This window comes from Halteromyces radiatus (genome assembly GCF_025201355.1).
Source record: "Halteromyces radiatus strain CBS 162.75 chromosome Unknown BX664scaffold_3, whole genome shotgun sequence".
Lineage (NCBI taxonomy): Eukaryota > Fungi > Mucoromycota > Mucoromycetes > Mucorales > Cunninghamellaceae > Halteromyces > Halteromyces radiatus.
Window position 1 is genome coordinate 2,939,677 of NW_026251689.1, and position 24,270 is coordinate 2,963,946.

The 24,270-nt window shown below is 33.6% G+C and overlaps 9 protein-coding genes across 9 annotated transcripts; 3 read left to right on the forward strand and 6 right to left on the reverse strand.

Annotated features, from left to right (window-relative positions):
- Positions 1 to 649: 649 nt before the first annotated feature.
- BX664DRAFT_278696 (P-loop containing nucleoside triphosphate hydrolase protein) lies at positions 650 to 2,895 on the forward strand (the record flags this gene model as incomplete). Its single annotated transcript, XM_051541417.1, has 6 exons — positions 650 to 903; positions 987 to 1,220; positions 1,285 to 1,487; positions 1,581 to 1,817; positions 1,904 to 2,114; positions 2,187 to 2,895. Coding segments are annotated over exons 1-6 (1,782 nt in total), but the record flags the coding sequence as incomplete, so codon positions are not given.
- Positions 2,896 to 3,817: 922 nt separating this feature from the next.
- Positions 3,818 to 4,817, forward strand: BX664DRAFT_330114 (cytidine deaminase). Its single transcript, XM_051544922.1, has 6 exons — positions 3,818 to 3,915; positions 4,012 to 4,092; positions 4,161 to 4,187; positions 4,294 to 4,337; positions 4,432 to 4,511; positions 4,579 to 4,817. The coding sequence occupies exons 1-6, from the start codon at positions 3,861 to 3,863 to the stop codon at positions 4,718 to 4,720; spliced, it is 429 nt and encodes a 142-aa protein (XP_051402065.1). The 5' UTR covers positions 3,818 to 3,860; the 3' UTR covers positions 4,721 to 4,817.
- Positions 4,818 to 5,910, reverse strand: BX664DRAFT_330115 (DnaJ-domain-containing protein; the record flags this gene model as incomplete). Its single annotated transcript, XM_051544923.1, has 6 exons — positions 5,821 to 5,910; positions 5,500 to 5,757; positions 5,366 to 5,410; positions 5,232 to 5,278; positions 5,113 to 5,158; positions 4,818 to 5,039 (listed from the first exon to the last, which is right to left on the reverse strand). Coding segments are annotated over exons 1-6 (574 nt in total), but the record flags the coding sequence as incomplete, so codon positions are not given.
- A 621-nt stretch (positions 5,911 to 6,531) lies between these two features.
- Positions 6,532 to 7,138, reverse strand: BX664DRAFT_358046 (40S ribosomal protein S29; the record flags this gene model as incomplete). Its single annotated transcript, XM_051548002.1, has 3 exons — positions 6,532 to 6,609; positions 6,674 to 6,773; positions 7,077 to 7,138. The coding sequence occupies 3 exons, from the start codon at positions 7,136 to 7,138 to the stop codon at positions 6,601 to 6,603; spliced, it is 171 nt and encodes a 56-aa protein (XP_051402067.1). The 3' UTR covers positions 6,532 to 6,600.
- A 600-nt stretch (positions 7,139 to 7,738) lies between these two features.
- BX664DRAFT_348825 (uncharacterized protein) lies at positions 7,739 to 11,509 on the reverse strand (the record flags this gene model as incomplete). The annotated part of the gene is made up of 7 exons (XM_051547582.1): positions 7,739 to 8,335; positions 8,440 to 8,754; positions 8,827 to 9,834; positions 9,901 to 9,996; positions 10,074 to 10,232; positions 10,307 to 10,764; positions 10,819 to 11,509. The coding sequence occupies 7 exons, from the start codon at positions 11,507 to 11,509 to the stop codon at positions 7,739 to 7,741; spliced, it is 3,324 nt and encodes a 1,107-aa protein (XP_051402068.1).
- A 703-nt stretch (positions 11,510 to 12,212) lies between these two features.
- On the reverse strand, positions 12,213 to 13,964 carry BX664DRAFT_330122 (mitochondrial matrix Mmp37). The gene is made up of 5 exons (XM_051544924.1): positions 13,405 to 13,964; positions 13,161 to 13,346; positions 12,724 to 13,104; positions 12,474 to 12,657; positions 12,213 to 12,410 (listed from the first exon to the last, which is right to left on the reverse strand). The coding sequence occupies exons 1-5, from the start codon at positions 13,561 to 13,563 to the stop codon at positions 12,283 to 12,285; spliced, it is 1,038 nt and encodes a 345-aa protein (XP_051402069.1). The 5' UTR covers positions 13,564 to 13,964; the 3' UTR covers positions 12,213 to 12,282.
- Positions 13,965 to 14,218: 254 nt separating this feature from the next.
- BX664DRAFT_330151 (S-adenosyl-L-methionine-dependent methyltransferase) lies at positions 14,219 to 16,028 on the forward strand. Its single transcript, XM_051544925.1, has 8 exons — positions 14,219 to 14,336; positions 14,451 to 14,649; positions 14,715 to 14,777; positions 14,842 to 14,866; positions 14,971 to 15,041; positions 15,096 to 15,337; positions 15,397 to 15,731; positions 15,863 to 16,028. Exons 2-8 carry the CDS (start codon positions 14,459 to 14,461, stop codon positions 15,926 to 15,928), a joined length of 993 nt encoding a protein of 330 aa, XP_051402070.1. The 5' UTR covers positions 14,219 to 14,336; positions 14,451 to 14,458; the 3' UTR covers positions 15,929 to 16,028.
- BX664DRAFT_330158 (acyl-CoA dehydrogenase/oxidase) lies at positions 16,004 to 17,652 on the reverse strand. Its single transcript, XM_051544926.1, has 4 exons — positions 17,380 to 17,652; positions 17,166 to 17,291; positions 16,476 to 17,097; positions 16,004 to 16,418 (listed from the first exon to the last, which is right to left on the reverse strand). Exons 1-4 carry the CDS (start codon positions 17,579 to 17,581, stop codon positions 16,109 to 16,111), a joined length of 1,260 nt encoding a protein of 419 aa, XP_051402071.1. The 5' UTR covers positions 17,582 to 17,652; the 3' UTR covers positions 16,004 to 16,108.
- A 3,553-nt stretch (positions 17,653 to 21,205) lies between these two features.
- BX664DRAFT_385023 (armadillo-type protein) lies at positions 21,206 to 24,193 on the reverse strand. Its single transcript, XM_051549218.1, has 6 exons — positions 23,316 to 24,193; positions 22,717 to 23,219; positions 22,492 to 22,639; positions 21,739 to 22,410; positions 21,545 to 21,676; positions 21,206 to 21,471 (listed from the first exon to the last, which is right to left on the reverse strand). The coding sequence occupies exons 1-6, from the start codon at positions 23,988 to 23,990 to the stop codon at positions 21,361 to 21,363; spliced, it is 2,241 nt and encodes a 746-aa protein (XP_051402072.1). The 5' UTR covers positions 23,991 to 24,193; the 3' UTR covers positions 21,206 to 21,360.
- Between the last annotated feature and the right edge of the window lie 77 nt (positions 24,194 to 24,270).

A 24,270-nucleotide genomic window follows, 5' to 3' on the forward strand; every position in this document is an offset into this window, starting at 1 on the left:
CTACTGAGCTATTGAAACCAAAAAGAACAAGAATAATAAAAAAAAAAAACATCAACCTTTGAAGATAATAATAATAATAATAATAAGTTTGATACTTACAACTCCCTTGATGCCTTTCATCATGATTAAAAGAAAAAAAAAACCAAAGGGATGATAAATGTGTACAATGGAAAAAGGAAGGAAAAAAAAAAAAGAAACAAAAAGGATGTACATGGATTGGGAGAAAAAGGGATTTTTTTTTTTTGGGTACCAGCGGCGCCGTCACAGATTTTTCATGCGAGTGTTGTTCCCATGGAAACGAAGGGGTCAAAGGGAAAAGGGGAATAAGAAAATTATAGTTGATTCATTTTGCATAAAAAATGACTATTAACAATGAATTTGATTGCTTGTACTACCCCTTATAAAGTCACTAATGACATTCTCTGGTTTTTCTTGAACATCGCCACTGTTTATTTTGGCTTGGTTCAGTTTTTAGTTCGCTTTATTTCTGTATAAAGCTGCGGAAGCAAATAACGACGAATTCACTGCGCCATCAATGACTGAAGTGATCGCAGTAGTTTATTTTGGTGATACGGATAATGCGCCATATATAGTAAAGCTTTGAGATCTATAAAAAACGTCATTTAAAAAAATTTTTTTGTTTCTCTTTCTTTCTTTCTTCATACTTTTTATTTCATCATATTTATTTATTTTTTTTTATTAACTGAAGAAAGATGCCTTTACCACTTAGCAAAATCCGATCCATTAAGATGATCAATTTTATTGAAACCATCTTATATATTCTTGAAAATATCACTGAAGAAAAGTTTTGGTTTGGTATCTTTGGGGAACGTCTTACCAAGATTTGTCAACGTTACTTTGGAAATGATTTCATCATGTTGGGTATTCTATTTTATATTGCTCGTAAGTAATTCAAATCATCATCATTATTATTTTATAATTAACCGGCGTATTTCCCTTTCTTTTTTTTTTTTTTTTTTGTGTAGCTATTCTCAAAACCCAATGGCAAACCTTGGTGGATATTTGTATGGACAGAATATCTAAACGATCCAAGACTGTTTCAGTACGTATTTATTATCGAGAGGCTGCATACAATCCTATCAATAGTTTTATCTTGAAGAATACCGAACAACTTCCTGGTTTGTCTGATGCCATTGCTATGTATGAATCGTCAAACTCCGATGATGAAGATGAGCTACCAAAACTTGGAGTTTATCCTCGTAAGTACTTTTTTTTTTCTTTTCCTTTTTCTTTTTCTCATCTTTTCTTTTTTTTTTTTTAAAGGCAATAATACATCCAATGAAATTGAATACAAAGGACACAAACTCACTGTCTCAAACTGCAATGACGATGAAGAAACTACTTGTAGTAACAAACCCTCTTATTGGAACATCTCCATGGAAGCTTCCCCTGGTGAATCCATTGACACGTTGAAACAGTTCTTGCAAGAATGGTGTGATGAATATAATAATTCTGAAGATAACACTGTAAGTTTTATATATTAAATCGTCAATGTTTTACTTGTATATATATATATATATATATATATCCTAAACTCATACCCCTCCTTTTTCTCTTAGATCAAAATCTTGCGTTGGGATGGTTATGAAAGTTGGGTTTACAAGGATAGCATTGAACCTCGTGCCTATGAGTCTGTCAATTTGCCTTATGGTGTCAAAGAAAATGTTTTGGCTGATATGCAAAGGTTCATTAAGCGACGAGACTGGTATCGTAGAAAGGGTATTCCTCATCGACGTGGTTTTCTACTCTATGGTTCTCCAGGCACTGGCAAATCTTCTTTGATTCAAGCACTAGCTGTAAGTCTCATTTATTATTCTTGTTTACGTTGACCAAGAATAAAAAAAAAAGTATACTTAATGATTTTCTTGAATGAACTTTTTAGGGAAAATTACAATTCGATCTTGCTATGATCAAGTTGAGTGAAGTACATTCTGATTCTGATTTTAGTGAAATGATGAGAGTTATTCCCAAGGACACCATCATGGTCCTTGAAGATGTGGATCATTACGATGAAACTGATAAGGGTGAAATGCACGTAACAAAATCTGGTCTATTGAATGGTTTGGATGGTATCAATGGCAATGATGGAGCAAGTATGTATACCTATATATAAAATAAGCAATGTTATATATGAAACTCATCTTTTTTTTTTTTTTTTTTGATAGTGATCTTTATGACTTGCAATGATATCAACAAGTTAACACCTGCTCTGTTACGCCCTGGTAGAATGGATGTCAAACTTGAATTAGGTTATGCTGTACATGAACAAGTAGAAGCCATGTTTTGGAGATTCTTTGGTGATAATGATTATGGCTATGAAGACGACGACAATACTTCATCAACAGCTAATGACTCACTGGCTTTGACAACCAAGAAAACTGATATGGATGAATTACCACCCACTCCTCCCAACGATGACGAACAAGAGCGCAAGATATACCTCGAAAGCTGTTTGAAAAGGTTGTTGACCCTCATTCCTGAAAATCAAGTCACCACAGCCGAATTGCAAAATCTCTTTGTTACCTTGTTCTTAGAAACTCAAACCAACAAAATGGAGGAAAAGGATCTATTGGAAGAGTTATTTGATCGTGTGCCTGCCTTTTTGGAACGTATTCGAGAGGACCGAGAACAAGCTTTGATACACAGTGGCAAGGATATCAAGAAGGATGAAGATTCTGACAAGGATGATGACTCTGACAAGGAGGATGACGACTCTGACAAGAAGGATGACGACTCTGACAACAAGGATGATGACTCTGACAAGAAGGATGATGACTCTGACAAGAAGGATGATGACTCTGACAAGAAGGATGATGATTCTGACAAGAAGGATGATGATTCTGACAAGAAGGATGATGACTCTGACAAGAAGGACAACTGATTTCATACCAATTCTAAAGGAAATTGGCGATTATACATAGCGTAGCATGCACAGTAGGATAGATATATTTATTTTCTTTTTCATTTTTTTTTTTTTTTTTTTTACGATACCCAAACTGCAACTTCATTACTCCTTATATATATATACATATATATATATATTTATCATGATCAATAAAACAAAAAGCACTGACTTTCTTTTACACTTTTATGCTCTTTGTTGATTTTTATCCATTCCTGTGGAAGATGATCCGTAATTGGCAACGGCTTTTTACAATAATTTGTAGAACGAAAAAGGAAAGAGTAACAAGGTAATGGAAAAAAAAATTCTTTTGGCATATTACTGATGCGTGTAAAAGATATTAGGACTATATTGATATGTACAATGATAACTGTATGATAGTGACATTATAAAACATGGTCTCAGTGTGTGCCATGTTCTTGAAGGAGAGATATCATTACAGTGTCTATACTAAAGCGTCCTTTTTTGCTGTTGTTAAGATTTATACTACTTTTGTACTAAGCAGTTTAACTCTAGATGTACGCTGTAAAAGATGAAGAGATAATAGTGTGTGTATTGAAAGGTGCAGGCTAGCTGGGATCAAACTAGTTCATGCAATGACGGAAAAAGAAAGTAGGACGATATGGAAAATAATGTATAATGAATGTACCCTATAATCTGTACACTTTGTTTAAGATTACTTTTCCATAGGTTAAAAAATATATAAATTATTAAAGTTTATTATTATATTTAGAATAGATAGATAGGTTTGATGCTTTCTATCGTTGGTCAGACGATAAACTGAAACGTTATCAAACTATTTATTGAACGTGCGTTCTTTGAAAGTTCAGACCTGGGAAATAAAAAATGCAAGTATCATTTTTTTCTTTCCTTCTTTCTTTCTTTCTCTTTTCCTTGGAATCCCTCCCCTTCTTCAAGTTATTTATTATTTTGCACCATGAACCATATTTCGAAAGAAAACTTAGATTTACTTTTCAAATATGCATTAGAAGGTAAAAACAATATAGAAAGAAAAAATGTTTTTTTTAGTAATGGTTAAACTTGTAATTCTTTTTTTTTTTTTTTTTTTTTCGTTTTGATACATTTAGCAAAGGAAACATCTTATAGTCCTTACTCCAAATTCCGTGTGGGTGCTGCTCTTTTGACAAAAGATGGAACATGGTATAAAGGTAAATAAAAATAATGTTGTGACATGAAAAAGGACAAAGATGATATTAACTTTTGTTCTTCCATATAGGATGCAATGTTGAAAACGCGTCTTATGGTAAACAATTAAAAAAAAAACAAAAAGGGACAGATATATTCGTGGAAGAATGGTTGGACAAGCGTAGAAAATCGTAGGCAAACTCATTTTTTTCCTATTTCTATAGGTGCTGCTATATGTGCTGAACGAACTGCTTATTGTAAAGCTATTGTAGGTCAATCATGCTTTTGGTTGAAGGGTGAAAAAAATAAGAATAAAGATCTCTATGATTGACTAGATTGGTTTTTTTTTATGTGATGGATAGAGTGAAGGACATAGAGAATTCATTGCTTTGGCAGTGTCTACTGATCAAGATGATTTTGTCTCACCTTGTGGTATTTGTCGGTAAGTTCATTACTCTCTTTTTGACAAATCATGATATAGTATTGACCTTTCTTTTTTGTTGCTTTAGTCAATTCATTTCCGAATTTGGTCCAGGCTCATTGCCTGTTTATTTATTGAATACCAAAGGTGAATTCAAATTGATTACGCTGTCCGAACTCTTACCACTATCATTCTCTCTTGAACAAGGCCAAAAGTTTTTGATCAAATAGTTGTTTAGATGTTTGCTTATTTTATTTGATGTATCTATTGGTTTAGTTGATTTGTTGGCAGTTTATCTTTATTTGAAGTCATAGTGAATAAATTTATGGGAAGTATTTATATGAAGGATGACGGGTAAATAATAATAATAATAAATGTAAATCAAGGTAGAGACGATAAAAAAAAAAGGTGGGGCAATTAAGGAAAAACTAATATTTCATTTCATCACACCAGCAGAGCCACTCATCAAGAATCGAGTAAGAAGTGTCGTGAGGATATCCCTTCGTTGATCCAATTCCAATCGTTGAAAAGCAGTATAAACCGAAACACCTAAACATAATGAAAAAAAAGTAAAAATGAGTTCATACCTCCCTTTGACCACTCTTTCCTTCTCTTTCTTTACCTTTGTGATCTCTGATTTGTCCCAATGTTTTGCCAGCCAAAGCACCCTATTTTGAAGAAGTAAGAAAACAGTGATGACATTAATTTTATACATATAAATATATATATCTATGTACATACCACAGCTGCACCACCTACGTTCCCGACAATGAATCCAAGTACAGCACCTAAAAGAAAGAAATCGTTCATGTCATTTTTGAGTACGAGTGTTCCGTGTTTTCGACATATGTGTTTTTTTTTTTTTTTTTTTTTACCAGCACCAGCACCCAAGATACGCCAAGTGTGTCCAGGTCGATCCACTTTTACAAGTAAATAAAAGGTAAATAAAGAAGTAAAATAAGAAGAGAGATATTATCTATGGAATATATAGTTTTTTTTTTTAATTTACCTTCAGGTTTGAGCAAATCCTCAAAGACATTACCAAAGACATGATGAGCCTGAGATGCTGTAGTATGAGGATCGCTAGTGTTTGAAAAGCCTTGTCGGTTTCTTGAAGTATCATAATCCTTTCTTCGTTGTTCGTTACCCAATACATACAAAGCATCAGCGATTTGTTGAAAACGTTTAGTAGCTTCTTCTCGTTCTTTTTTGGAAGCACTAGGTGGAAGTCGGTCAGGGTGGTGTAGTAACGCTTGTTTTTTATAAGCTATTCAAATAATAATATTAATAATAAATAGGATGTTGATAAGAGACCACCTTTTTTGTTTACCTTGACGTATTTCTTCTTGAGTAGCTGTTTCTGGTATTTCCAGAATGTTATAATAATCAGGAAAAGACATACTTGGAAAAAAAAAAGTTCAGAGAATGTTAAAAAAAAAAAAAGGGAAAAAGAAAGAAACTTTTCTTTCTTTTTTTTTTTTTAATTTTACTTGCAAACTGAGTTTTGTGTTACTGCATCAATTGAATGACCCAGAAGATGATCCTATTGCGGATCATTGAATAAATATGGGAGTTTTCATCTCTCTTTGACATATACTAAACTAAAAATTAAAAAAGGACTATATGTTGGGGTAAAAAAAATACTCAAATTCTTGGCAAAATGATAGCAATCATGTACCTGTCTACTTGGCAGTATTTTTCTCCACTTCCAAACTCTTTCTATCTTGGAGCTATCATCGGATCATTTCCATTTATCATCTGATTATTACCACCGTGATGATCATTATCACTGTCATCGTCCAATACGTCCACATCAAAAAAGAGGTAAAGCCTACGCTAATACTGAGGCCAGATCAAATATTTCTTTTCTCAGGAACAACATCTTTTCTTCGTTTTTCCCTATTCCCGTTGTAGTTAGACTGTAGAACATATACACACGTATATATATATATATGATGGAATCGATATATAAAAAGATCATCGTCAGATATTCCAGAAAGGTATAATAGAACCAAAAAAAATAAAAATAAAACAACAAAAGTAAGGGATTCAAACAAGATGAACGAGTTTTATTTTTTTATTTGAAAATGAAGACCATGATAAAACTAGTTTAACGGTACTAATAAGATATAAAAAGAAAAAGATAAGTATAGGCGAAATGATAGGTTTGTAGGTTTACTTACCTTGTGGAAACCGATATCGTTGGCGTATTCACGGAAACATTGACGGCAGATGTTGAGGTTGTACTTGCGGATCAAACCAGCTTGGTGAGCACAGACACGGCTAAGTTTATAATAATAAGAAGAGAAAAGAAAAAGAAGAAGAGAGGATCAGTCACTATTTGCTGGCCTTTGGCATATATCTTCCAAGTAAAATCTATCCTCATCCCATCCCCTTTTTTCGTGTATTATTCATTGTAATGCATAAATGTTGTGGTGATGTCGATATTATCAATATTAATAAAATGTCGTTGTATGGTCATTTGTTGTAATAGAGGAGATATGACGATGTAACATTCGAATTCCAATATATGTTTCCCATTCATCCATTCCTTTTTTTTTTTTTTTTTTGTGCATCGAACTTTACCATTGACGAGAGCCCTTGCCATAGGTCTTGGGGCGAGAGTTCCAAACGTTAGCGTGAGCCATATTGATATAGTTATAATGAGAAAAAAGAAGGAAAGAAAGAAAGAAAAAAAAAAAAAAAAACAAAAAAACACAAATAGGAAAAAGTGATGAGGCAAATGGTGCAAGCCACCAAGAAAGCGGCTCCAAAAATTTTTATTGGAATCCGGAATAACAGATACACTGTTTTCACTATAAGATGTCGTTTAAAAAATAAATCATATCGCGGATATTGAAATAGAATGTCGTGAGATTAGAAAAATGATGACAGAATAAAGGCAATGAAATGTCGTACCAACAGAGATAGGATTGTCGCAATCAAAATGACGCATAAAAGAGAAAGAATAAGGTGAGATCAGTATATTGTTTAAAATGAGTGTATCATCATCCTTACCAATATATATATATATATATATATAATATAATCCAAAGAACCAAGTCAAATCAAATAAAATAGAGGAGATCATATAAAATAAAATAAAATGATAATAGTGAGTATGTATTTTTTTAAAAAAAAAAAAAAAAAAAGACTTACGCAGAAGCTGTTGTCAAACGTCGTAATAACGGAGCCGCCGCCTCACACCACATGGCGTGGACTTTGTTCAGTAAATTGTAATAAACTAGTCAAAACACATTTTGATTGGTAATTTGTCCATAACATCGGAGAGCAATACATGTTGATGATAGAGTGTCTCGTCCAAAAGAGTTTTTACATTGTTTATAAGATTCACAATTTGGGTTCATACAATTTGATGTGCCATTATTTGTTAAAATCTTGCCATTTTTCTTCTTTCTCGGGTGAACTATTCTACCATAACAGAAAGGACAGATCATTGAAGTACGATGTTCATTCGTAACAAGGACAACACCGTGCTGACTACAAAGACGTCTATGCCATTTGCCACCATACTTGAGATGACCTTTGATGCGCGATCCTACCCCAGTCCCGGCGTCTCCAATAGCTCGAATTAAAATATTCTTGCCTGCTAACGTTTGTCGTTCTCGTTTGATCATCTCCTTTAACGTGTACTTCTTTCTCCACAGCATTAATCGTTGTTGGCGTCTGATCCACTTTGAACCGTAAAATTTTCGCAGAATTGAGCCTTGATCACGTATTTTGTCATATCTTTGAATCAAATCGACAGCATCTTTTGCCTTGTACATCGTATTTTCACCCACTATTTTCTCCGCAATTGTAGCTTCTTTACCAGCGTCTGTGCTCTACATCACATCCACAAAAAAAAAAAAAAAATTATCGTCAGTGGCTCATCTCTTTTTTTTTTTTTTTTTTTTTTTTTTTTTTTTGAAATGAGGGATGATCTTACCTTTTTTTTCCGTTCAAGCTTTTTCCGGAAGTGATATCGTCCAGTTTTCCATTCAATGTCCTTTGCCGTCATGGTGGTGGGTCTTTGTAGCTTGACAAATTTGCCGTTTTGTATGGAATCCAGTTGCTCCACCGTATGTCCTACAGTTGTTGCTAAAGTTGCTACACCATAGTCTGTCCCTGTAATGATGCAGTTTTTGATATCGAAATCCAATGTCACATGTTTCGGGCTTTCTTCCATTCTTGATGTTGGCGTAATTTTTGAAGGTGGAGGAGGAGAGGTTTTTTTCGTCTTTGGCCGTTGTTTTCTACGATTCTTTTTTGTTTAAATTAAATCAAGCTAAGTGTCAGTAAAGCCCAGAATATAACTATATCGAGATCAAATTACCTTTTCCAACTGATAGCGTATTTTCCGATTCACTGCCAATTCATCTTGAATTCTATGCACTGCTTGAGTGGCCGCCTGTTTCTGTCGTTTCAATTCCTTTTCTTTGCCCACATCTTCGAAAAGCTTGCTAGTAAAAACGTTGTCGATATTCTCGGTTTCTTTCGCCTGCGCTTTTTCCTCCCGCATCACCTTGCGATGATCATCTAGCTGCTTGGTAAAAGATCGCTTCAGTTTCGCAGCATTGACTTGGTCCTTTTCCAACTTGTTGATATTATTGGTGATCGTATCGAGAGTATGGACCGTCTGGAATTCGTTCGATATAATATCCTCGGAAAACTTGAGTCGTTGTTGATATAATGATTGTTGTCGTGGTTTCGTTGTAATCCCAATCAAGCAGGTGTCGTTAGCAGGGGTAATATCCATGCGATACACAAATTCGAAGCCATTCTTCTTGCAAATGGAGTCAACAACGTTCAAATCAAACAGACAATCAAAGACATCTCGTTTTTTGTGACGTGACAACGCAATGCTTGTGATTCCTTTCTTGGCCATGTCAAGTGTTTTACCAAAAAGTTCATATAAAGATGGTGCATCAAGAGACAAAGAGTAAATAGACGCCGGTGATACGATTGGAGAATAGCGCATGCAAAATTGTTGGTAGCCACAAAGACGCAACACCTCGTTGCCAAAGATAATCATGTTCAGTCTAAAATACTTTGGCTTGTCATCACCAACAATGAAAAGCTTGAGATAACGGTAGATGGTTTGCCTGGCACGAATTTCCTTGTCTAATAAATCCAATCTCTTGGCATGGTCTTTCAACAGTGTTGCATCAAGAGTGCTTGCTTTTTCTGATAAGAGCATATGTACAAGGATGCCTCCCAAAGATCCAATTCTGCGTGCAGAGACGTCATTATTGATTGATGGTAGCTGCAAGTCGTCCAATTCATATCCAGTAGTATCAAGATCATCATGTACGGCAAGGAAATCTAAATCATCATTCAATTCCTAAAGAAAAGAAAAAATCAGATCATCGCATCAACGCATTTCCAATATGCCACACAAAGTACTTACCAAGTTGTCATCATCTTGCTTTTTCTGATCTTCATCGGTGGTGTCCTTTTTTATTTTTTCTTGTTCCAATTTGATACGATCAGCCTTCAGCGCATCCTAAGGGAAAAAATAAATATCAAGTTAAATGTTGATAAAAAAAAAAAAAAAGACGTAGGCATACAACTACGACTTACCATAACACCTCGTAAGTATGTGATTCGATTTTCATAAGCACAACGTTGTTCATCAGTTAATTGATCGCCCATCTTCTTCAACTTCCACTCTTGTCGACGCATAGCATTTCGAGTATGGTTCCAACGGCCTTTCGCGTCCTTCAACGGGTCTTCTTTGGTCTATACAGAGAAAAAATATATTAATATCAAATTTATCCTACCTGTATTGATTGTCAAATATGACGTTAGTATACCTGCTTGACATTCGATGATTTCAAAGCTACAGCCTTTTTCTTCATATCCTGGTGTCTTTGCTCTCTTGTAGGTGCCAACCAAAGTCTTAACAGCAAGCGAACGAGATATCGAAGCATCTTGAAATATGATTGACCATCCCAAATGTTCTTCATAGACGTTTCTAATTTGTTGTTGTATATAGCTCGAAGGTTGCTCGTGACAAGTGCATCAGGAGCAGGGTGATGCCATTCAATATCCAAATCTACCCAAACCGGATGTTTTTCTTTTGTTGATGCGAGAGTATGGCTAAAATGCGAAGAATACAAATATTGTAAATGTTGTAAGCCAAATAGATCACTTGGCATTTCCTTGTTTCTTGGAGGAGGGAGAGTATTGAAGTTGCCGTTGTTCAGTATAGTTCCATTTCTATGAGCATGTTCTGGTACAAGATCCGAAGATTTGATATGATCAGGATTATCTATATAAAAAAGTGTCAGTTACTGCCAACTTTTTTTTTCATTTTTTGACATACCATTGCCAAAGGATACTGTGGCATACTTCAGAATTGTTGCCTGCAAAAGCGCCGCCATATCTTCAGAGTACATTGTTACAGCAATTCTTGCATTTTCTACTGTCTTCAAAATGTTTTCCAGCATGCCCTTTGAACCTTTGATGTTCTGCTTGATGAGCGTGAGAAACGATTTGTGGACTGAACGTATCTCTTCCTTTGTTTTCTGTGTAGATGATGACGTTTGTTGTGTAGATGATGATGATACTTGTGTAGATGACGATTCTTGTGTAGATGATGATGGTTGTTGTGAAGATGATGATGACGGTTGTTGTGTAGATGATGATGATGGTTGTTGTGTAGATGATGATTTGGACGATATAACATTAGATACAATACTATCAAATGATTGTTGCACTGTCTCTTTCCATGTGTCCAGGAAGGAAATTGTATGATGAAACTTGGTAGAGAATGATCCAGTCGGTTTCCCACAACTGTTGTCGATGTTTTGCAACAAACCTCTTGGCAGACGTTTTCTGTTGAGTAGGTCAGATTTCACTTCGGTGTAATTGGAACGACGCGTGACTTCAGAGGTGATGTATCGTTTTATCTCGTCTACGAGAGCTTGTTTGGCTTCTACTGCATTGGCTATTGTTAACAAAGGCTTTTTTACTGATGAATCTTCATCAAACTGCTTGGTACGTTTGTGACCCATTAGAGATCAGGATGATTTGAATAAAAAAGAAAGTTATAACAATAAGAATGGAATAGAAGAGAAGAGAAAATAAGAATAGAAGAGAATAGAAGAGAAGAGAAAGAAAAAGGGAAAGATAGGGGAAACGGTATTTTGAGTTTCAGAAATTTGTGACGGACTTTGTAGGTGCACACAAATTGCATGAACATAGTGCGCCTAACCCCTTTTTTTTTTTTTTTTTTTTTTTTTTTTTTACAGGAAGTGATTATGTAGCACAGACTCAGTATCAATGACCTGACATGCAAAGTCATGACATCCATTTCGAGCAGAGTGATCAAACAAAAAAGATAAACAGTAAAGATTATTTTGATCATCTTTATACAACGACAAAACAAAAGTGAACATCAAGACAAGAGAAACTAAAAAAGACGACTTTCATTTCGATTGCGACAATCCTATCTCTATTGGTACGTCATTTCATCGCCTTTATTCTGTCATCATTTTTCTAATCTCACGACATTCTATTTCAATATCCGCGATAATTTATTTTTTAAACGACTTATAGTGAAAACAGTGTATATGCATCCGTTTGTTTTATTTACAAACCACTAAAATCATCAATCAGCCCCAAAAAGTTGTTTAAAAAATAAAATAAAATCAAACAAAGAGATGCTACAGATAATCATCTTAAATGAAGAATCTTATCAAAATGGTAACTAAGCTAAAAAGAAAAAAAAAAAAAGAAAAAAAAATCTATCTACATAAAAGAAAAAACAAACTATGTTTCCACTACACTATTTCTTGGCTTTGATCCATTTGCCCATTTTCGCAGTTGCGTATCGAGTTGATTTCAGAACTCCAGCTGTAAAGATACCCTTGATACTTTGAGTGAGTGCAGGTCTAGCAATAATAGATCGTAACGCTTAAAGAAAAAAAAAAAAAAGTGAGTGAATAGAATGAAAAAAAGAAAAGTTTATATTCTTACATTGGTCCATATAATTAGGCAAATTGGCAGAAGAGGCTATTTGTTGATACATATCAGATCGATTCAAAGGAATTTCCAAATTATGTCGAGAGGCAAATGTTCGATGTTGATTTACCACATGATCATATAGAGTTTTTGGTAATTTTTGAACCATCAAACCACGAAATTTAGGATTTTGATTTTGCTAGATATGAATGGAAAAAAAAAATTAGGAAATCAACACTACTTTCTTTTTATATATCTATAATACCTGGAATTGACCATTGTTGAGAACAGCGACATTTGGCAAATCATCCAATAAACTATAATACAATCGATTGAAATGGTCCAATTGAGCATGTACAATATTTTTGACCTTGTTTGGATTTTCTCCAACAGCCATCCGGAAATCACCCACATAACTGATGCCTGCAATCTTTTCAAACAATTGTTCTTCATCGAATCTTTCAGGTAAAGTCAATAAGGCCACACGTACAGCTTCAGTCAAGTTGACTTGATTAGCTAAACGAACACGAGCATCATCACGAAGAATCTTGACGGGTTTATGCATTCGACCAGCTAAATACAAAGTTTCCCAATCAATCAAATCTCTACATAATTTGTCAATAGATACCACACCATATTTGACCACCTAAAAAAGGCAAGTGTTAAGAAATAAAATAATAAATAATGATAATTCTAACTTACGATGCCATTAATTTCAACATAGGGATTAAAATAGACACCAGCACCAACATTATCTTGTAATTTGGAGACAGTATTTGAACCTAATAAACGTAAACCAGAATAATGATGTGGATTTTGTTGCATATTCAAAGCATGCCAATGACCAGGATGACTCACTCCAAATATAAAATCCATCATTGGTTTTTTCTAATTAAAAAGAATAAATATTATTATTATTATTGTAATAATAAATTATATTTATTACCTTATCATCATAACCAGCTTGACGGAAAACACCACTTCCATAGGCAAAAGCATATCGAATAGGAGCATGGAATTGAGAAACAATATCTTTTAATTGTTGACGTAATTCTTCATTAATATTCAAATATTGATTGGTACCAAAGTCAGGAGAATCAGGCATATTGGTAGCATGAAAATGATGTTGTCGTAATCGTTCCAAGTGAATTCTAGTTTCATCGTTAAATAGCTGGTCTTGTTTCACTGTTGATGATAAATGTGGTTGTTTAGAAGAAGAAGGAGGTGGTGGTGGTGGAGGAGGAGGACTACTTGTAGTAGTATGAGTGTCTTGAACAGTACTATAATATTGTATACGTTGTAAAAGTTTATAGTTTGTACGAAGACTTGTGTGGGGAATAATCTATATAATATGAAAAAATAAATAAATATGATAATATAATAAATATAATTTATTCATTTACCTTTAACATTGTTTGATAAATTGTAAAATAGAATAAAAAAAGGTACAAAAGAAAATAAAAAGAATGAATAATAATAAAAAGAAAGAAAAAAAAAAAAGAGAAAAAAAAAATATATATTAAGAAATATAATACGGATGAGTCTTTTACTTTTTGCCGTAGAGAAAAAAAAAAAGCCCAAAATAGATTTTTCCAGCTCCTCACCCTCGTCACTTTTGAACAATCATCTCCTTACAATTATCATTTTATATATATCAAACCATGAGACAACCTTGAATTGACCAACCAATGAACAACCTTTATATTCATTTTCCGATGATCTTTTTTTTTTTCTCCGTTGTCTTTTTTTTTTTTTTTTTTTTTTTTTTTGATTCTTTCCATTCACTCCTTTCTTCCCCTATTGAGAGGGCCATAATGATAGATCTTTTCATCACTTGAAATTATATATAAAATAAACTCTAAAAAGACACCCACAACGGTAAATATATATATATATATATATAAAAGGAGAATATGTTTAAATATTTATTTCCTTATATTAACGCAATCCCCTTTTTCTTTTTCTTTTTTTCTTTTTGCCTTTCTTTATTAGATATACCCATGACTAGTATACCGTCAACCATTAACGTGTCAACACCTTCTCCTACAACAACCAGTATTACTAGTTTTTTCAAATCAAAATGGCGTTCTAGTACAAGAGACTTGAAACCATGGAAACCAATTCCAAATACAAGGGATCATATTGAACGATCTTGGGTACAACATAATGCTTTACAAATAGCTTTCGAAGGGTAATATATATATATATATATTTCTATTTTACATTATTCATTCTTTTTTATTCTTATTTTATCAGTGATTATATGGCTCCTATGAAACAAGCTTTATTATCTGGTGGTTGTGAAGTGTTAGACATTGGGTAAAGATGGAGAAAATAATCTCGTACAATAAATAGTACTTACTCGATGGTTTCTTTTCTTTAGTTGTGGTGCTGGATTCTGGTCTATGGTATATATTTTCCTTATCAACCTTTTTTTTTTTTTTCCTATTCTTATTCTCATTCTCTGTCTCTTTTTTTTTTTTTTTTTTTAATTCTTCTTTTATTACAATAGGATATGGCGACTAAATATCCTCTCTCATATTTTATTGGTATTGATGTAGATAAAAATGTATTCCCAAACATGTAAGTAAAACCATGAGATAAAGAACTACATGACTGACCTTTATATATATATAGTACGATGCAAAAGAATTTGATATTTCAACGTGTAGATATCATGACGACACCTTTACCTTATGACAACAATACCTTTGATTATATCTTTATACGATCCATGCTCGATACTTTACCAGATGATGATTGGGATAGAGTTTTACAAGATATAGTTCGGATTATGAAAAAAGGTGCTTATTTAGAATGCATAGAACCTTATACAAACTTATTTGATACTGGTCCTGCTATGTCTACGATTACGAAACGTAAGTAGATACGATTAAAAAAAAAAACAAAATAAACTTATCTATTTATTTTATGATAGTGGTCAATACATCCTCTAGTTTACGACTTTTATCTACTCAATCATCATCAAATATACCAGCTAACATGAATCCATGGCCAAATCGATTAGCTTTTCTGGATACGTTGAAAAACATGCAAATTCATCATACTCATACTCCTATTGGAAAACATGGTGGAGCTCTTGGATCTTTAATGGTACAATATTGGGAACGCATCATCAAAGCTTCAAGACAAGATTGGATACAATCAAAAACCATTTCCGAAAAAGAATTGGAATCTGTGCATCATGAACTATTAGAAGAAGTAGAAACACAACAAACTTATATGGCTTGGTACTCTGTTGTCGCTCAAAAGGTAAAAAAAAAAAAAAAAAAAAAAAAAAAAAAAAAAAAAAAAAAAAAAAAAAAAAAAAAAAAAAAAAAATTAAGAAATAGTAATAGACAGCTCATCATGATGACCTTTTCTCTTTTTATTTATGTTTATAGAAAGGTTACAAAGGACCAGCTATTGTTATCGAAGATTACGACGATCAAACCTCCATCATGCAATGACTCTCTCTCTCTACATTAGATCATTTATTATATACATTATATTTCTTCCCTCTCATACTACTACTATATATAGATTTAAAGAATAAAAAAAAAAAAAAGATACAACCCTTTTGATTTGTTTTTTATTGTCCTTTATTCGTAGAAAATATATCATCATCTATTTATCTATTTTTTTTTTTTTTATAATCCACCAAGACCACTAGCACCTGATTTTGCCATATCAGCCAATCCACGAGAAATAATCAGACGTTGAATTTGAGAGGTACCTTCATAAATTTGGAAGATCTTGGCATCACGCATCAGTTTTTCCACAGGGTATTCAGTATTGAAACCATTGCCTCCAAAGATTTGCACGGCATCAGTAGCGGCTTTGTTGGCGACATCACTTGCTAATGCCTTGGCAATGGATGCATGCCATGTATTCTTGATATTATGATCTCGAAGCCAAGCAGCATTATAAACCATCATTCTTGCACTTTCAATTCCAATTCTATAAAAAAAGTTAGATCAATACAAAAATCATTCAACTTTTTTTTTTTTTTATTACGCCATATCTGCCAACATAAAAGCAACTGCTTGATGATTAAAGATTTCAGTTCCCATGGTTTTACGTTCCAAAGCAAAACGAGTGGCTTCCTCCATAGCACGTCGAGCCAAACCAACAGCAGCAGCACCAATCAAAGGACGAGTGATATCAAAGGCATTCATGGCGATTTTGAAACCTTGACCAGGACTAGCCAACAAATTCTCATGAGGTACCACTACTTCTTCAAACGTCACTCCACGAGTATCCGATGCACGTTGACCCATATTGATTTCCTTGCGTCCAATGTGAATACCAGGTGTATCAGCATCAACAATAAATCCAGAGAATGCCTTACCCGTACTGGCCTCCATATCTGTTCTTGCCAATACAAAGAACCAATTAGCATGTCCACTGTTGGTGATCCACATCTTTTGACCATTCAATACCCATTGATCTCCCTTTTTCACTGCAGTTGTACGTAATCCGGCCACATCCGACCCAGATCCAGGCTCTGTCACTGCATATGATGCCATCAAGGGTGCTTCCGTCATTCGTCCAAGGTACTTGCGTTTTTGTTCATCATTGCCAGCAACAACCAAAGGTGCTTCTGCCAAATTATTAGCTTCAATAGCGGTTTGAATCCCTATGTATTTTAAATTAAAAAAAAAAAAGATGGTTATTTTTATTTTGGGAAAATGAAGGATTTTTTACCAGTACAACCATAAGCCAATTCTTCAGTGATAAGAGCACTATCTAAAACACCTAGTTCCATTCCTCCATAAGTCGATTCAATATGAGTATTGACCAAACCAAGTTCCCAAGCCTTTTTGATCACCTCTTTTTACCAGAAAATAAATTTTTTTTAAAAAAAGTCAATATAATATATTCTTTTTTTTTTTTTTTTTTTTTGTAAAGATAGATTTACCTGTAGGATATTTGCCAGTTTGGTCATGTTCAGCAGCAACAGGAATGATCTCTTCTCGAGCAAATTTTCGAGCAAGTTCTTGCATAGACTTTTGTTCTTCTGTCAAAGCAAATGAAAGTCCAGCAGTTTCGACAGGAGAAGAGAATGACCGAGATGATATTGTCTTGATCAAAGTGGGACGGGTAAGAAGACTACGTAACATGATATTGGAGATGGAAAATAAAAAGAATGAATGAAATTATAAAAAAAGAAAAGAAAAAGACAAAAAAAAAAAAAAAAAGAGGGGAAAAGAAATGTATGCGCTGTTTGAATGCAAGTGGCATTTGTCATTTCATGTGAATTCTTCATAGAGTTGCACCAAGTTTAAAAGGCGGGGAAAAGTTGGAGAAGATAAACTTTTTATTGTTCCATGAGGTATTATGGATGATAGGAGGGGGGATTCAAAGAATGAGGATGATATGCTTGTGGCGGAGAACATAAGGATGAATACATGTTCTTTTTGTCTTCATGATTAAAATCCTTTTGAAAGACTTGAAAGGTTTGTCTAGGCGGGAATCGAATGTTAGATGATGCATCCAATCTAGCTTGTCGTCGTCGTCGTCGTTTGCATTGTATCAAAAGAAAAACTAAAATCAAGCTTGCTCCAGCAATCCCTAGGATAGCAGCTATAATATGAACTATATACGTTGTCTGACTACTGGTATGAGGAAACATCGAATGAACACGTTTGATTAGTGGTGACATCCTCTTTCAAAGAAACAGTAATGGATGATATTAAAAATGGAAGGGATGGATGATGGAAAAATAAAAAAATAATAATCATCAATAAAAAAGAGAAAAATACAATAGATGAGGAAGAAAAAAAAAGGAGTGATGCTTTTTTTTTTTTTTTATTTATGGGCAAAATGGAAATTCAGTAGAATCTAAAAAAGAAATATGGGAAAGTGAAGAAAAATTCTCTTCATTTAAGATCATCTAGTTTTGACTTGGAACCAAGAGAATTCCTATACAACCAAAGTGATTGATTTCTCTTTATTCAACCTACGATTCTTTTTTATTCCCTTTCTTTTCTCTTTCTTACTCTCCTTCTTTGTTTGTGTCGATCCTACCCATGGTTTCACTTCCCGTCTTTTTATTTATTTCAGTTTATTGATAATAAATAATACAATAATAAATAGTACCATTTCATTTTGCATGATGATGATGATGAATTCATATGTCTCTGATCTTCGTACAAGTTTGATCCGAGTCTATTTTCAGATAATTGATTTCAGATAACTTAAGTTTTTCCTACAAAGTTTGATCCTGCACAGCAAATTCTTAGCATTTTCTGGAATTTCATTGACCGATCAAGTTGTTGATGTTGTTATTGATTGCAGGATGAAGGATCCATCCCTATGATCAACAAGTCATCATCATCATGGTCATCTTCATCAGGGCAATCTTCTAGCTAATCTCAAGTAAAAAAGGATCGCCATTTTTTTTTTTTTTTTTTTTTTTTTTTTTGATGTGGACTATTTATGCTAACTTCATGCTGAAACTATATGTACCGCTGCTCAACCTAAAACAACCGTGGTGAAAAATGGCAAGTGGGCAGATAGGTTATTTATTATTTAACGAGACAAAGTATCTATAGTGAAACCTTTTGCATTTATTATGCACCAAATTGGTTTCATCGTATTATAGTTTGGTGAACTACATCTCAAAGTTATTTTTTATTTCTCACGGTACAAATAGACCATCATTGGTACATTGATCCATTCTGGTATTGCCGGATGATGCATGGTATTGACTGATGAATAAAAAAATAAACGAGGCAACGTTCTCTCTCTCTTTTTTTTTTTTATTTCTGACGATTGGGAACTTGATTGACGCTAATCTAAAGACACTAGACTATAAACTAACGCAAAACAATAAAAGCGCTAACTTTTGGTGAAATGTAAACGTAGAAACCGTTCGAGAGAAAAAAAAAAGAAAAAAGAAAGGTAAAAAAAGAAAAGCAAATGCATGAATTTATTCAAATCCAACATCCTTTCTCGATAACATCCCACATAAAAACATCTTTCTACTTGCAATTTCAAGTATGTTTTCACCCTGTATGTTTTAAGTAAATATAAGGCTTCATCTTGCGTATTGACAGCATTTTCTGCTCCAGTGAAGCAAATCGACCGATACATAATCGTTACCATCATACATCAATCATCGCCACCAGTTATTCTCAGCTACCCATCCATGTCATCATCATCATCAAGGCCATCTTCTATCTAATCACAAGCAAACGATTTTCTTTTTTTGTAAGTCGTGAATGACAGTAATTATAGTAATAAAAAAGAAAACAATGTGAACAATTCTATCCTCTTCCATCATCAATGAATGAATTATCCGCCTTCTCATTTAACATACCAATCCAACAAAAAAAAAAAAAAAAAAACAAACAAACAAACTAATAGCGTATGCTATATGTAAAAATAATTTTATTTCAGCAACACTACATAGATATACACATCCTCCATTTCTTGATATGAAATGATTGTTTCTGAACTTGAGGAGCTGAGAAAATTCTGTTGATTGTAGACATTGACACTTGATTGGACGTCGACGATAAAATACGAGGGAGCATGAGGGGGATGTTTGATACATCTGTAATAAGTTTTGACAGGGTATGTTTGTTAATGATCGCCTGTACGTTGTGGTATAAAATTGTGTTTATTTCTTTGAATATCGAACCGCGTTGATGCATGTTGTTGTGTATGACACCAGAACCTTAATTTCTGTCGGCAGTTCCTGCATGTCCTATAACACAGGAGAGCATAAAAGGCGGTTGTTCTTCCAATGATTTTGTAAACCAAGAATTAAATCATTTGACAAGTATAATATCAGTAAACGGACAGACAGAAAAGATGGATGTATAGTGCATGTATGCCGAAACCGACGCTTGATTTCCACTTGATTCATTGTAGTCTAATAAGACTAAGTTCAAGGTGAGTAGACTTTTTTTTTTGGCTTCCAAAGTAACTTCATTTGTCCATCACAAAAAAAAAAGTCGCAATAACGAACATGGGTCTATCTAAGTAACCATTTTGGTGTTTGAAAAGAAGAAAAGGACAATGATTAGTATCATTTATATAGTATTTGTATATGTGGACTTACTAAAAAAAAAAAAAAAAAAGAACCCTCTGACTAGATGTTGTCAACCTATCAACCGATCCAGGATCTAAATGGATGATGCGAGCAAGATAGCGGAAGTCCTATAAAAACGGTAAAGGATTGACCACAAATAAAGAGAAAGAGATGGATGGATCATGCAAAGGACGAACAACCAGACATAAGAAAACGAAAATATCAAGGCGTATGGGGAAAACGAGAAGGCATCAGAGAATGTTCTTTCGGGTCACATCCAAGGAATGGGAAAAAAAGGAAAGCACCAACAAGGAAGCAGTAAGGCAAAAATGTTTTTTCTTTTTTTCTTTTTTCTTTTTTTTTTTTTTGAAGAAGAAAAAAAAAAAAAAGAAAGAGAAAATAAAGCAAAGGTCTTTAAATAATTTTTTTCCCTCCAATCGCATTTTTTTTTTTCAGACCTCATGATCCTTGTATTAATTAATCAATCAACGCTCATCTTCCGTGACTCTTCATGATGATTCATTGTATCATTTATCAATCATCATTTATCATCAAAAGCATTCTCATCTATCCATCATCATGATCATCAAACCATTATCATCATCATAATGATTTTCTAATTGATTTCAATCCACAATATTTTTCAACTTGTTTAACAAAAAGAAAAAAGCAATCTTCCACGCAAAGTAAGCATAAACCAATTCTTTTTTAAAAGAAGTAACATGTTTATTAAATAATGATAATAACAATAATAATGATAATCATAAAAGAAAAAAACATCACAATCGAAGAGATGAGATCAAAACAAATTTTGAGGGGGATATATAATCATACTAGCAGAACAAAGGAAGTCTTTTTTTTTTAAGAGGGAGATGATGGTTGTGTTGAAATATCGGCCAAAGGTTGTAATAGAGGTTGTAAATATCTGAAATAAAAAGCATACAATGTTGGATGAGGACAAGATTGAAGTGCCTAATAAAAAAAAAAAAAAAGGTGAATACCAACTTTTTCTTTTTTATTTATTGATTTTCTCTGTTTTGATTACCTTTGCAATCTTATCAAAACCAGACATCATAATTTCCAATCGTACTTTTTCTCTGTCTCGATCATCATAAGGTCCAGTATAAAATGTCGGTTGAGTAGCCACAATCGTATTGATTAATCGAAGATGTGCAATCTAATTAGAAAAAAAAAGAAGGTATTAGCCTATGACATGAAAATGATGAATAACATTATTACCAAATATTCAGCAACACCATCATCCACCATAACACTCCCTGTGCCTTCTTCTTTTTGTTCTACTGCTTCTTGTTCCAATGCTTGTTCTTCTTGTTCTTTCTGTTGTTGTTGTTGTGGTGTTGGTGGCTTGATACGTAATTGTCGAAAAGCACTTTCAAACTTGTAATCCAATACTTGTGCTAAAAAGGTGATGGGTTCTATTTCCTTTTCCACAGTATATTGTAATTCACGCATCCATGCTGTATATCGAGGTTTAAACGGTTGTCCTTGTGAATAAAAAGGGTCGTTTTCCAAAATCAATTTCATCACAGTTTGAGGATCCTCTTTGAGAGTCATGCGGAAAGGGAAACTATCTTCAGTGGATTGATTACTGGATTGTGATGAAGAAGAAGTGTTGCTTTCCATTGCTGTGCCACCTGTAGTATCCTGTGTTGTTGAAGGACAGTCCAAAAGTAATCGTCGCAATACATCGTATCCATGAATATAAGGTACTGTTTCGGTTTGAGTTGTTTGTAAATTGGCTAACGTACACAATATATTCAAAAAGTGAGCTCGAGTAATGACACTCAAACTGTACAGAGCTCTTTGTTTCTGATTAACTGGTCCAAATAATAGGTCACGGATGTATTCCAAGCCCACGGGATTGGTCAAAACAATGGCAATACCAGCTTGCTAAAAAAAAAAAAAAAGAAATTCTTGTCAGTCATTTGATCTCTTTTTTTTTTTTTTTTTTTTTTCCCTTATTCGTCTTACCTCGTGAGTCATGATTGCTTTGAAACATTTAGCCAAATGTTGAAGAATTTTATCATCATTAGGAGATCTTTTTGGAGCTTGATTCATTTGTCGAAAGAGATTAGAGATAGCCAAGTAACCACCTAACTCCAAAAACTCAGTTGTCCAACTAATAGAAGAAGAAAATATTTAGAATCTTTTTTTTTTATATCTATTTCCTATTTTTAATAATAAAAAAAAATATACCTTGCTTTTACACTACGAAGACATACACGAAGATCTTGCACTTGGGATTCATCCAATTCACGTACATGACAGTCCTTTAATAGATGTATAAAGTATTCAGGAGATAGTCCTTTTTTCATGGTAAGATCGTAACGTTTGGTTGATTTCTTAGTATTGTTGTTATTATCTTGATGGAAAGACATGATAGGGATGCGTTGAGATTTTGCACGCGCAGATGTCGAGTATGCCTTCTTTCTATTGTTGTTGATACTATTTCCACCGTGTCCACGTTTGTTGTTTTTCCTTTCGGTAAGCAGATTGTTGTTATTTGATGTAGTAGATGGATCAAAGAATTGATTTTGTAATACGTCCATTCGATGTTTATCTTTCTTTCCCCAAGTACGCCAAGAAAAGAAGCCATTGGTATTGTTTTGTTGCAAATTGGCCTGACTATTCCGTAATAAAACTTGTTTTGCTTCCGGTGAGAGAGTTTTGGCAACATCTTCAGGGAGTCCATATTCATGCTAGTGTTAAATATAATAATAATAATAAATAATAAAATAAGATTAGTCTATGCAACTGTCTTTTATATATAAAAAAAAAACTCTTAGTATACTTACAGCCATTTTTGCAAAAGCTTCATTGAAACCATCATCCGCAGCACGATTCTTATCATTTGCTAAATCTTCTTTTGTTTCCAATGGAGTATGTGATGATGTTGTTGAAGTTGTTGTTGTTGGTGTTGTAGTAGTGGTAGGTGATGTTGTTTCTTGTAAAGTATCTTCCATACCAATATCATCAATATCATCATAATCATCATCATCATCCTCGTAATAATAATCTTCATAATCATCATCATTGTCATCATCCGGTTGTTCATCATCATCATTGTAAAAAGTAGAATTTCTAGGAGGAGTAGGAGTGATATGCTGAGGAAGAGGGCCACCAGGACGATGAACAATACCACCATCTAAACGAACAGTTCGAATAGGAGGAGGAGTGTTTGGATTAGGACGCATATTGGATTGATTGGATTGAATAGAGGAAAACATAGAGTCCACACGTGAGGCATTATCTTCATCCATACCAGAATAATATGAAGGAGCACCACCATGAATAGAAGAAGTCAACATGGGTGAAGTAGAAGAAGATGTTTCTGGGTATTCTTCTTGTAATAAAGATCTTTGTCTTTTTTGAAATAAAAAGTCGGACATTCTATTGAGAATTTTAGGTTGTTGTTGTTGGTTAGATGACGAAGAAGAAGAAGAGGTTGGTATATCAGAGTTTTGAATCATGACTAGAAATAATGTACAAATAATAAAAAGTTCAAGAAGATAATCCCTTTAAATGGGGAAGAGGGGGGTATTATGGAATAATAATAATAATAATGAATGAGATGAATAATAAAAAAAAAGAAAAAAGAAAAAGAAAAAGAAAGAAAAAGGTCGAAACAAAAAAGAAAACACGCCAAAGAGTAAAAAGTTGTTTTGATGTTTCCTTTTTGGGAATGTCCATCTTTTACAGCTTAAACTTTTCGTTGGGCTTGTTTCAAAATCATTTCATTATATTGCATAA

Bases quoted from the DNA above. Each gene is read 5' to 3' on its own strand.
- BX664DRAFT_330114 (XM_051544922.1), top strand. From the start codon at position 3,861: ATGAACCATATTTCGAAAGAAAACTTAGATTTACTTTTCAAATATGCA. The intron at 4,093-4,160 runs GTAAATAAAAAT...TCTTCCATATAG, and splicing joins AGATGGAACATGGTATAAAG to GATGCAATGTTGAAAACGCG. The intron at 4,512-4,578 runs GTAAGTTCATTA...TTGTTGCTTTAG, and splicing joins TCACCTTGTGGTATTTGTCG to TCAATTCATTTCCGAATTTG.
- BX664DRAFT_385023 (XM_051549218.1), bottom strand. From the start codon at position 23,990: ATGATTCAAAACTCTGATATACCAACCTCTTCTTCTTCTTCGTCATCT. The intron at 22,640-22,716 runs GTATATTTTTTT...TTCTTCTATTAG, and splicing joins CTTCGTAGTGTAAAAGCAAG to TTGGACAACTGAGTTTTTGG. The intron at 22,411-22,491 runs GTAAGACGAATA...TTTTTTTTTTAG, and splicing joins AAGCAATCATGACTCACGAG to CAAGCTGGTATTGCCATTGT.
- BX664DRAFT_330151 (XM_051544925.1), top strand. From the start codon at position 14,459: ATGACTAGTATACCGTCAACCATTAACGTGTCAACACCTTCTCCTACA. The intron at 15,338-15,396 runs GTAAGTAGATAC...ATTTTATGATAG, and splicing joins TATGTCTACGATTACGAAAC to TGGTCAATACATCCTCTAGT. The intron at 15,732-15,862 runs GTAAAAAAAAAA...TTATGTTTATAG, and splicing joins ACTCTGTTGTCGCTCAAAAG to AAAGGTTACAAAGGACCAGC.
- BX664DRAFT_330158 (XM_051544926.1), bottom strand. From the start codon at position 17,581: ATGTTACGTAGTCTTCTTACCCGTCCCACTTTGATCAAGACAATATCA. The intron at 17,292-17,379 runs GTAAATCTATCT...TCTGGTAAAAAG, and splicing joins AACTGGCAAATATCCTACAG to AGGTGATCAAAAAGGCTTGG. The intron at 16,419-16,475 runs GTAATAAAAAAA...CTTTTTTTATAG, and splicing joins TTTATGTTGGCAGATATGGC to AATTGGAATTGAAAGTGCAA.
- BX664DRAFT_330122 (XM_051544924.1), bottom strand. From the start codon at position 13,563: ATGCCTGATTCTCCTGACTTTGGTACCAATCAATATTTGAATATTAAT. The intron at 13,105-13,160 runs GTAAGTTAGAAT...TGCCTTTTTTAG, and splicing joins ATGTTGAAATTAATGGCATC to GTGGTCAAATATGGTGTGGT. The intron at 12,411-12,473 runs GTAAGAATATAA...TTTTTCTTTAAG, and splicing joins GCCTAATTATATGGACCAAT to CGTTACGATCTATTATTGCT.